Here is a 12,828-nt window from a genome sequence, read left to right on the forward strand (position 1 = left end):
TAAGCTATTGGCATTGTAAATCACAATGCCTTTTATTTATGTGTTTAAAAACGTAAAAACAAAAATAAAAGGCATTGTCGTTTGCAATGTCAATAGCTCAAACTCGCGTAAATGCGAGACCTATTGCATTGCAAATGCTTGTTCACTCAGGCAACAGTTTAGACAGATTGTGCAAAATTTAGACTAATCTGTCAACCCTGCTTGCAGACACTCTCGGTGTAACTCAAACATGCTGATTTTGGATGTTCACAATTTTTACGGCCTATTAACTGTGGAGACTTCAGAAACCGTTAAATCGCATGATAAGATCCCGCGTGTTAGACTCTTTCGACAGTTAATTACGTTCGGCATTTTCTCTTGATGTGCACAACACATACTTAAACCTTACCTTGTTAAGTCTTGCGCCTGCGTTGCAGTGCGCGGCACTGCTCGCGCAGCAAGAGACCTCTTGAGTGGGTTTGAAAATGTACCTAGGAATCCCGTTTATCCCTCAAAGCTTTGAATGTGGCTTCGCACACGTTATGCCTTATAAATTCCCCAAACAAGACGCCTCGCAGTATCAGCCGGGCGTCTGGGCAGGGTCGGACTGAGACAGAAAATAGGCCCGGGCACTAAAATAAATTAGATAGCTGTAAAAGTGGCCAAAGTTGGCACATTGGGGCGAGGTTGAACTTGTAAAAACACGCTGTGTTATGTGTTTGCAAGGTATGGAAGACTGCAGGGATGTGAGCTTGCTTTAGGCAATGTTTGTTTTAATTACAGTGAAATCATTTATATAGCGCTTCCCAGCCCTGGCAAGGCGCTAGCTAAAGCGTTTTGAGGACAGGTGTTTGCAAATTACTCTGTGGTCGGTTCCAGAGATCATATCTACATCACCTGTCTGGAAGCAGCACTGAACTCCCCACCCCCCCAATTATTTAGTGATCTTCAAGCTCTCACAATGCTAGAACCATTTATTCAGGTTCCTAGGAAAAGCTTTATTTTGAGTGTTTTCTCCTTTTCATACCGACACAACTATTGAACGGTTGGTGTTCATTCCTCAACCAGAATCAGTAGCAGAAACAGCCCTTCAAACTCTGGATGTTAAAAGGGTGCTCATGTATGACATTAACAAATTTAAGCCATTTAGGAAGTCTACACTACTTTTTTGTGTCCTTTCCAAAACCACACTGAGGTTATGCCATTTCTAAAGCTGGCAGTGCCAGATGGTAAGTTAAGTAGATCCAGACTTGCTATTTCAAGGCTAAATGTACACTTCCAGTTCCCCTAGAGCTCATTCTTCAAGCATAAAGGGGGCCATGTTAGCTTTATTTGTTAACATCAGCTTATTTGATATATGCTAGGCTGCTACTTGGTTAACAGAACATAAACTTACTAAGCATTCTTACTCTGTCGAAGTCCTCCATCAGCAGGTTTTAGTTGGCCAACAATCTTACGAACATTTTTTCCAATATCTGGGTCATCTACTCGCTAATAATACCAGGATTAGGGAGTGCAGAGGGAAAGCCCTACACGGGCACTGGAGGTGGATACATCCTCCACATGGAATTAGTTATCAAACATAAGGATCCACCCCTGGAGGAAGAGAGTAAAAGGAAACAGATAACCTGGGTTCAAAACACTAAGGTAGTGATGTGTGCGTATCCCACTATGGTTGGATACACACTGTGTTGTTTAAATACCCCTCACACACCAAGAATGGCCCATGGTGTCATGCTTCATCATAGGGGTCTTCCCGCCCCGGGACGGGGCGTGCTACGACCTGCGACTACGCAGGAGCACTGATGATAAAGTGCTATGTGTAATGCAAAGGGAGGGTCTGAGGTAAATGTTAGTATGTGTGTTAAAAAGGACCTGGCCTCTTAAGACAAAAAAACTTTAATATGTCAAGGGAGGCTGGTACTAGTAAACAAAAGTGGTGCGGAGATTTCCTACGTAATGTGTGGTTGCTCCTAAAATGTCAACATGTTTCGATGCGAAGCATCTTCATCAGGACAGGGCAAAGATCCCTCCTATGTAGAGAGCGTGCACTTATTTACATGACTATAAACATAAGTGAGGATGCAATTAATAATGTATTAATATACAATACCTAATAGTATACTTGTATGTTTGTGTATGTGAGGATACTACCTCATGAACCTTGAAAACGGGTGGAAAAGTCAAGGAGCCTCAATGATGCCCTTACACAGACTTTACTCGATGTGCGTCCATCCCGCGGTTCTGCTGTCATCTACTCGCTAGCCACCACTTTGGAGTGGGGCTGATTATAGTATATGCAGAGCATGTGTATTCACGGTCACACATGCTACGAACGGAAAATGTTACTTATCCTATAACCAACTGTTCGTAGCACATAGTGTTGTATATTCACATGGGGCACACCCTTCTTCCCAAAAGGGACAGATTATCACAGATGTTATATATATATTTCATCATTTAATACATACCTGCACACCTTGACTCGCCCTTCAGCAGGAAAACAGTCTGAGGTGGAGCAAGTGTGCTTTTGCATTGTGGACAGAGGGTGGAGTCCGAACAGGTCTTATGACGCAAAAGTCTTCAAAGAAAAACAAGTTGCAAACATCCCGGCCCAACACTGGATGCCAGAAGTATGCAGAGCATGTGAATCCACAGCACTGTGCGCAACAAACAGAAGTTACAGGGTAGGTTACAATTTACTTTCGAATTGCAATTTTTTACTGTGTACAAACAATCGCCAATCTTGCTTTCATGCTTATATATGCATATGGCTAAGGTAGCATTCTGGGAGCATTACAGATCATCTCAATTATTATATTTTGCAAATGTGTCTATATATATTTGGACAAGTACCACTGTCAGTAATGCAAGTTGAGCTCACTGCATTTCTTTAGAGCGTGTCTGCTAATAGTAAAAGCTGAACAAAATACTTATGGATTCAAATCTTACCTTTAGTGGCACACAATGTTCTTTTGAAGATCCATTCAGTTGTACTGTAAACTGGTAGATCATGGGCTTGTGCTGCAGAAAGTTGGACCTACTTGTCCAGTGGACAAATTAAATATGAAAACTGTTTGTGATGGACCCCAAACAATATGCCTGTGTGTTGAGCGGTATAAATTCCACATCCCTGGTGTCATCACACAGTTAATTCTTCATCTCATCCATGCATTGTACACACAAACCTTTTTATTTGTTTTGCACTATAAATGGCATTTTTATTGGCTTGGTTGGGTCGCACTCTACTGCGAACAACTAACCTGTTGGCTTTGCCAATGCTTGTTTCTATTAGTTAGAAAAGTGAGAAAGTCTTTGGACAAAGAATATTTGAGTTTATGCATGTGAATAACTTTTTCTTTTGTCAAGGGTGGCAAACAAATGCTACTACAAAGATGTACATTAGTTGTTTGTAAATCAATATTTCCAAATTATGTTTCTGACGGATACATCTTCCTCTTTTTAAAAAGAATCTTTCTAGGATGGTCCAGAAGAGCTTTCCTCAGCAATACCTTTCAAGTGCAGCCAGGATTGCGCCATGTGACTGCAGATGTGTTTCCTGCCGAAATTCCTCAGCACTTCCACAGCGACTAGGTCAGATGGGTCCTCCAAAAGTTGCAGGGGTCAAACCATGTTGCAGATGCATTAGATGTCCCTTTCGGGCCCAGGTGACATCTGCAGCATGTGATTCTTGTTTGCTGTGTATCCAGAGACCATGAGGGAGTTAGAAGCAAGGTTGTTTTAGCTAAGGCCCGAGGCAGACACCAAAGTGATCTCCTTTGCCCACAGATAAGTCACCTGTCATGGAATGATCTCCTAAGTGATTTTCCCATAAAAAGTACACAAACCACCATCGGAAAGAAAAGTCCTTTACTTCCTCGATTGCTCCAGGACCTTTTGGAGCCTTGATGGCGTTCCCTGAAGCCAGACTATAACTTGTGCTCTCCTGACTTTGAGAAAAAGATGAGGCCAGAGATGCTGGTGCATCGGCCAACCCTGTGAAGTTCAAGGCCTTCAGGCCGGCTTTGATGAATCTGATCAGGACAGCTCCTGTATCCTCTGTGTCGACCCATAGGGGGAGAGCTCTTCTGTGGACTTGGTGACTCAAGCAGTTGTCACATCAGTGTTATGCCACTACTGTCTCTGGTGCCCAAGCCTCCCTTGGCACTGATGCAAACTCTGCCCATGATAACAAACTCGCCCATGGAGACTATGATGCTGAACTCAGAACCGTTTGCTGGAAGAGATTATCCATGCTGCAAGAGAGAAATTTAAGCTGAACTTCATTAGTATTTCCTTGGCAGAGCACCTTCCTAATGCTCAGAGTTTTCCTGAGATGGAGCAGTTATTTGGTTCCAACTCCGATGCCTTCACAATGCCTGATAAGAGCTATGGCTGCACCGATGATGATTTGAAGTCTAATAGCCTCCTTCCCCACTATAACACTAATGCTGGCTTATAAATGGACTTAAAAAATGCAAGTGGCTGTGACACTGCACCTGAAGGGGGCATCCCTTACCCCTCTGGACCTGCTTCAGAGGAATTCAGAGAACATTTCCCACAAAAAATGTCCTCCATCATAACTGTGGTAGGAAAAGCAGCGGAAGCCTTGGAAGTGACCTTGCCGTTTATGTAGGCAAAGTTCAACATCTTGACTAAGATCTTGTTCCCCTCTTCTTCAGTGATCGAGCCCCTGCTTTTGTTCACTGAGGCCCTCCTTTATCCTGTCATGGCTGTATGTGGGAAAACCTTTTCAGGTTCAGAGCTCCGCAGACAGATAGCCAGATGCCATTGGCCTGCTCAAGGTGACTCACTCCTTGTGTCCTGTCACCCATCACTGGAAAATCTGGTTGTTCAAACATCATCCTCGAAGCAGAACCCGAAGGCCTTCCTCCAGCTCCTCCCAATGAAACTTGAATCTGTGGGCTAAAAATTGTTTGCTTCAGGCAGCCTGGCCCTGCACTGTTAATGCCACTTGCCTCTTGTGCAGATATGTTCATGCTTGTTGGAATTGGCTTGCCAGACCACATGAAATATTTGTTCATTTACTTGGTCAGTGACTGATTGGATGCAGCAAAACAGATCATGAAGTGCAGCCTGGATTCTGACGGCACCCTTTCTCGGTCCATAGGCACAGCTGTCATGCTGCATCAGCACACTTGGATCTTTTCCATTGATTTCTCACATTATGAACATGACCTTATGTGGCAAGTGGCTTTTCAGAGAGAAATTCATCTGCTAATCCAGGGCAATGCAAGCCCGGTAGAGAAAACCTCAGCCTGTCTAGACTCCCCAGCAGGTATCTTGCTTCTTTTGATACAGGTGTGGATCTAGGAGATTCCATCAGCTGGAGCAGATCCAGTCTCTGTCATCATCGGACTGACAGTGCTGCCTTACACCCTATCCCCACCTCTGAGGAGAGTGGATTTTTGGGAGATGAATCTAAACCTTCTTACTCTGGCTTTGATCCTGGGTCTGGACGTCTCGCATCTGTTTTGGAACTGCATCCGATTGGTGCCCACGCCAGTGCCTGAAGTCGCAGTGACACCCATATTCAGAAGAGTCTCATAGCTTAGTTGCAAATCTATCATTCTGTTTACCTATACTTGGACTGATAGATGATCCCTCCAACCTTTTGTTAGGTCATGTTTTCAGCCCTCCACAGGCTTAGGATACTTTGGTCACAAGCTCGACTGGAGAGAGTATCTCCGTGATGTGATGCTGCGGGGTCTTTGGTTTGTTTTGCAGCTGTGCCAACACACAAATGTTCTCAAGCTGCAGACAGTCGATCTAGCATTGAAAGTATTTCTCAAGCATCTCAAGGTGCAACATTCAGATTCTGTCGTATACACCCCCACAGTCCATTATATCAATGGGGAGAACGGAGTGGAGTTTTGAACTTTATGTTGGGAGACGATTTACCTGTAGCAGTGGGTGTCATGTAGAGAAATGTTCATGGCAGCAGCTCATCTTGCAGGCTCCCTCAGTGTCATGGTGGATGCCTTCAGTCAACTCTCACGAAAGGACCATGCGTGAAAGCTGCATCCTGAAGTGAAGTGAAGTGAAGTGGGTGATGAAGTGGTTGATCTCTTGTTTGGGGATTCAGTTCATCTCTTCTCTACAGCCCAGAAAAGGAGCTGTTCTTAGTTTTAGTGCCATACACTTTCCACTAAACAGTTCTCAGGGGGTCTGCCTTATGTTCAGCATGCCCCAGTGCCTGCTGTACACGTTTCTGCCAATTATGCTACTGTCAAAAATACTGCCAGGAATTTTATTTGTTCAGTGCTGTGAGTTGGAAGGCCTCCACCTCTTGATGTCTCGTCTTTCTGATGTCTTACAATTTCTGTTGCTCCTTGTTCTGACAGTCAGACCCCTCACAAAATTGCGGCATGGATTTACAAATTTTGTCGCACAAAAAAAGCTAATTTTGCTGCACATTATTTGTTTTTTGTCTTGCTTTATTGTATTCAGATATTTTCGATTTGCACAGTTCTCTGCAGCAAAAAAAGATGTAAGCCATCCCCAGAGAATATTGCCCTTTCAAAGAAGCATATTAAATGTAACTAGGAAGGTTTTTGTTATGCATCACTTGCTGTTGAGTTTTGATCACTTACATTTCGCAACAAGAAACCTACCTTACATAGTACTGAGAAGTCATTATTGAATCCTTCCAACTTGTATTGCATTAGATTAAATGTCAGAAACCCTCTTTGGCAGGCAAATATCTATGACCTCAACCTACTGACAACCACCACTTGTCTATGGACCAGTCACCTACCCTTGTGGACATGGGAAAGTTCAGGAACTCATCTCCCTCTATAAAACATCAGGTACTTTAGTCAGGCACGCAACACCCACATGCCACTTCAGTCCAGGTGGCTAGACAGAAGAATTTGTAGCTACATGGGAGGAAGAAGAGATGAATGTAGACAGCCGCAAGAGAAATGCAGATGAAAGAAAGATCACCACCAGCACCCAATAGACCAAATGAGCTAGAGGGAAACTGCACGATGTTTAGAACCTTACGATAACACTACGGTGACAGGGAACTTCCTTTCCCCTTCTTTTCTCCTTTTTAGCTCCATCTTGAACTCTTACCTGTCATTACCACTGATACATTCCTCTTTTTGTTCTGACAGTGATCATGGCTACCTTGTCTGGACCTTGAACCTAAGAAGAAACCAACATGAAGACATCTCTAATTGGCAAAGACCAGTAATACACCACCAACCACGACAAGGACACTGTTCTCTTGTTTATCGTTTCCCTTTCCGTCCCTGATGTAAATGGAGCACAGAAATGGAAAGATAATCCATGCTTCCTGCCATTAACAAATGGGAATCCTTTCCTACACTCTCTCTCCCTCCTCATTCAACATCCCATTTGTTTAGCACAGAATATGGTGAGAAGAGATGCAAGTTCTCGGCAACTCTCGTTCAGATTAGGCTAAGGTTCTCTAATTGCTGATAAATTATCTGAGAAGGCTGCGCACCATATGCTTCCCTTTCCTCTCCCAACTAGCATCTGTCCAAGACTATGGCTAAGGTATTTTCATAATTATTTCTGAGACGCTTGGAAGGAAGTAGCTCTTGCGCCTACTATTCCATCTTTTTTTAAAACATATTTGTATTGGCATTTCGTTATACAGTGAGCAGTACACAGTTATGATGCAATGAAGGTCTTGTACAAACATTTGCAACAGGCATAGTACAGAGTGTAGTGGTGTTGTCGAACGCTCAATATCCTAAGGGTATCGGTAAGAGAAGGCCCAATGGACACACACCATGGTAGGGAGCAGTACACATTGTGACCCATTCAATATTGCATTTCCATGGTAACAGTTCCAGATTCAGTGTAACCTCAGTAAGAAGCATAACATATCCGCCATGTAGGTGAATCATATCTGGGTACATGGAGTCTATGCCACATCCGGATCTTATGTGCAGCAATGTTGCCAACAGGGCAATAAAACAAAGTAACAAACAGCCTGTCAAGGGGTAGTGAAGTGCTACCTACAGGTAAAGTGTTGTGCATGTCTCTAAGCGCCCGGAGAGAGCCAAGGGGGTGAAAGACAAGGAGAGGGCAACTCGTCATGTCAAAACGGAACAGGGCCCCATGAACGCCCAACCCCGTCTCAGCCACAGATCGCACAACTAGCAATCCTTAGGTTCCTGTCATGTTACGTATAGGGGGAGGGAGGGGATTTCCCAAAAGTCACGGTCGTATGGGCTAGTGGGCTGGGGTGCGGACTCTGCAGTGCACTACATTAGGATGGGGTGGATTCGCCGTCTCCATCCGTGCTACTCAAGGAAGGTGGGTATTCCCAGTTGTGTAAGATGTCACTTCGCTGTTCCGCCAAAGGATGTTGACATAATCTACTCAACTCCTCTCTGCGCAGTGCTCTCGCTTCTGCACCAGCCCAAGTCGTCACCTCCCTCTGCCAAACATGTGCTTGTGGCCCCATGGGTGCCTTCCATGTGATTGCTACACGCCTCCTAGCCAGCACCAGCGTCAGGTCTATGAACCTATTTCCTGCTTTACGTTTAGGTGATCTAGGGAAAGGTCCCAGTAAACAGACGTCCGCGACGTGGTTATGCGGTCGCCCTAGCGTAGCATTAAGTTTGGAGAGGACTTCCTGCCAGAATTTCTGTGCGACCCTGCACTCCCAAGTCCTACTATTCCATCTTGACTTAACTTCAACCGCTACGAACAAGACACTCACACTAAGTATCAGCATAATGGTTGTTCAAAGAAGAGCTCCTCATCCTCAGACATCCATTTCCAATACTGCCTGTAGTGAGACCTAACACCTGTTTTTGTGTTGAGCATCAACATCCTCCGCGTTCTCTATTTTCCCTCTTCTGTGCAGCAGTATTTCATCTAATATAAACTTGTTTATTTAAATACTTGTAATTGCATTGCTGAGTTTGTAATGGAATAATTAGGATTACAAGTAACACAAACAAAAAACTGGACTGACCAAATATGTCTGGATTGTTGAACATATTTCAGAGTGGCTTGTTCAAATGATATTTTTTGTTTGACTCTGCAGTAGAAAGGCAAGAGCATCTTAAGCATTTATAATGCATATAGTGATCAACAATAATTTATATAGAGTGGTTTACGCTCTCTGCTACATACACATGAGGAAAATTGAGAGATCTTTTGAACTCATTTCAAAGAAATATGAACACCACTGGCTTATTAAAGGTGGACTGCTGACATACAGAAGATTCACAGACATATACAATAATGATGGCAAAAGTGTCTGCCGATTTTTGCCCATTTTTCGATGACCCCTTATGCTACATAGGGCCTAATTAGAATGTCGGTCGGTAAGCCTCCGACTGTTCATTGGAGGCTTACCGACCGACATCCTTGGTTTGAATTCGGACCGCCGTATTACAATTATGTCGGAATTCAAACCGGCTAGTCAATCCGGCTAGCTTCCGACAGGCTTCAGAAGCCCGCCGGACACCGAACATAATCTTTTACGGACGATTTTTCCGCCATTGGGATTATGATCATGGCTTTCCATGTTGGGATTTCCGACATTAAAAGCCTGTCGGAAAGTGACTTTAGGGGCCCCTAGCAAGGACCCCCTTCTCTCTTCGGCCTCCGGTTGAGTGCAGAGGGGGGTAAATCTGTGGTGCCCCCCTGTAAATCCCCGCACTGTGTGGTGCTTGCCACACAGTGCAGGGATTTACCTTGACTCCCATTTCTCTATGGGAGCTTGTGCTGCGGCCGGTTTCCGACTGCTGCACAAGCTTCCATAGGGAAATGGCAGTCTGTGACCGCACCATGTGCGGTCGCATTGTGTTTGTGGTTTCGGACCACCGACCGGAGGTCGGTCGGTTACAAAACCGCAGGGATGTCGGTCGGAGGCAACTCCGACCGACTTCCTAATTAGGGCCTTGGCTCCACCTTTGGTTTTACTCACACTGCTGTTAAAATATTATTGCATGCCTTGCCTGACGCCACTCGATTTGACCAGAGTTTGAACACATTTACCACCCTTGATCTAAATGAAATCTTCTGCTCTGGTGAATTATTTTCCCTATTTTTTTTATTTTCCTGCCAATTGTGTGCTCACCACGAATAGAAAATAAACATTAATTTTCCAGATTGATATATAAACAGAAGCCACATGTGTATAAGTGTTTACTGTACGCATATTACCCTGATGAGTCACAGAGGTTAGTTGTGCACATTCAACAAAATGGCTGGAGAGCTTTTAGACCTTCTATGATTGTTCACCTTTTACATGTTTCTGCCCGGATAAATTGATCCTTCACGCTTTCCTATACTTCTTTCTTAGTTTGGATCTGTATACACCATGTCCAGACTATTACTATTCCATTTTTCTTTTCACTTCCTATCCCACAAAGGTAAACGACTTCTGCATTGCACCATGTCCAGACTATTAATATTCCATTTTTATTTTCACTTCCTTATCCTACAAAGAGAAACAACTTCATAGACTGTACTTCTGAATTATGTTACATCACCACACTCAACAGGACATAGTGAATGATCAGCTGATGCTATTTCGCTTTGGGGCATCCTCCCTCTGTATCTAGCACTGTTATGCCTTGGCCAAGAAATATCCTCCAGAGGGCATCCATGTCTATTCCAATAGCAGCATGCCTTCCTGTATGACCCTCTTGAAAGGCATCATGGTTGCTGATATCTGCAGAGTGGTTATGTGGTTATCTTTGCCTACTTTTGCTAAGTACTACAGTCTTACATCTTAGGAACGCAGTGAGGGTACTTTGCCAGAGCTGTAGTGCATGACTCCCTTGGTTATCTGGCACAACTCCATTCCCAATTCACTGGTGTTATTGCTTTGAGACTCACAAGAGGATGAATCTGCGAGAAGATATATACATCCGAAGCAAAATTTACTTTTCCGTGATGACAATATTTCTGATGGCTATATGATCTTCCTGTAGACTCCTCAAGGTTCGCCATCTTCCCCTAACGAGTTAATGCAGTGACTAATAGGATTCCAAGGTATGCAGACTTGTTATGTGCAGTATTTGTTGCTGTCGCTACTCTTGAGTTTCCTTTCTTTACATACCGATATGATGCGAAGTAAAAACATTGGTAACAGACCCCCAGTGCTAGAGTTTGTGCCTAATATACTCAGTTCTCGTCATGCCCAAAGGTAAAGTTGCAACCGAAGCTGCATGACATCACCTAGCAGGGTTGAAGAGATATTGCCGGGGAAAAGCTTTTCCAGACTATTCTGGAGCCTGAAAGGAAAATAGGAACATTCATAAGGAGACGACTCTGCGAGATGATCATGTATCTACCATAAATGTTTACAGAAGGCTAGTAACTCTTTCTTTATGATGTTACTTGACGGCTATCTTATGCTAGACTTATTGTTTTACCGATTTGCTTATCATCAACAATGCTTTTTGTCAGCTATCCAGTTTTTAGAATGTCATGTCAGTGTCATTTATGTTCTGAATACACACTTTTCTTTTAACGGTAAGACTTTTCTCAGTGATTTTAAAAACATTTGACCCACCGTTCCTTATGGTGTACAGTATTTATAAATGTACAGGACTGGTTGTGAAAACATCTGTATTAATAGCTTATGGGATTGATGGAATTTTTGTACTTAATTTAAACTGCATTATCATTGTTCCAAGGTAATAATACTGATGGAATTGAGAACAGAAATGGAACTGCTAGTGCTCTTTTGCACATAGACGAGTCTGATGATCTAGACAGACTTGATAAACAAAGACCGAAAAAAAGGAGGAGGCTAGAAAACCGACAATTCCAAACAGGTGAGTACTCTGAAATGACATGTCCCTAAATTTAAAGGGTTTTAAGCTAACGTTTTTTGTCGATTACAAAGCAGCTGGAACTCCTATCCACAGCATGGTTCTGTCAAGGCAGGTTGCGAGTCGTACCCTTGCAGCATTCATCTGCAGTTATACTCGACAATGTGCCAAATATACAGCTGGGAGTATTTGTAGAATACCCTTAATCATAGAATCTCACCTTATTGCTCTCCCATGGTTCCTCCACAGCAAGCAAACCTAGACACAAAAATGTGATCGTTTCTTGATTTATCTAGGTTTCCCTATATATATTTTTTTGTTGCAGAGTTTTATATAGCGCAAACTTGACCCGAATCCAATCAGGTATCAGAGCGCTTTACATAGCACCAGTTACGTTACATGAGGACACACATTCATTTTTTGTTAGGCACGGGGAGATTAAGTGATTTGCCCAGAACCACGAGATGTTCAGCGTCTTTACCGAGACTCAAACCCAGTTCCCCAGGTCCGAGGTCGAGCGCCCTAGCCGTTAGGCCAACTCCTCTCCCTATATAGAAGTATGTGTTCTTCCTTGGTGATTACTTGCAGTTGGATCCTGTTTATTCCCAACTATTGGGAACATATTATCTTCTGGAACGTATCCCACATGTCTCACAGTATTTTCATGCTTCTTCTGTATCTACCATTGGTTTATTCTTCCTTTTCACAACAAAAGTTAGGTTTGTTTTGGCATAGTGTTACTTTTGCACCAATGTGGGTAACTATTGCATTGCTATTACTAGAAGAGTTGGGCATGGAACAGTAACTGATTAACCTCTTTGGCCCTGATTACGACTTAGATGATACTGGGGTAATGGTAACCTTGTATGCAAATGTACCGTTTGCCAACAGTAAATTTATTCTAGTATCATCCAGTTATGAGTTAAACTCCCTGGAATTGGAAATTACCACGTGGGACCAATTTATTTTTGTTTTGAAAACCATACAGAATCCCAATTCTGTGGGGTTTATCACATATGTTTATCACCTGCTCTGAACAGGTGGTAAATTA

General features: G+C 43.3%; 1 protein-coding gene across 3 annotated transcripts in view; it reads left to right on the plus strand.

Moving 5' to 3' along the window:
- Nucleotides 1-12,828, plus strand: part of ZFX (zinc finger protein X-linked) — a 630,213-nt gene that overhangs the window by 528,095 nt on the left and 89,290 nt on the right. For all 3 annotated transcript variants that reach the window (XM_085622416.1, XM_085622415.1, XM_085622417.1), the window contains one exon: nucleotides 11,640-11,780. In XM_085622416.1, the coding sequence (XP_085478542.1) occupies nucleotides 11,640-11,780 (141 nt within the window). The remainder of the gene's footprint in view (nucleotides 1-11,639; nucleotides 11,781-12,828) is intronic.

Source organism: Triturus cristatus, chromosome 8 (assembly GCF_964204655.1).
Source record: "Triturus cristatus chromosome 8, aTriCri1.1, whole genome shotgun sequence".
In the NCBI taxonomy this organism is placed as follows: domain Eukaryota; kingdom Metazoa; phylum Chordata; class Amphibia; order Caudata; family Salamandridae; genus Triturus; species Triturus cristatus.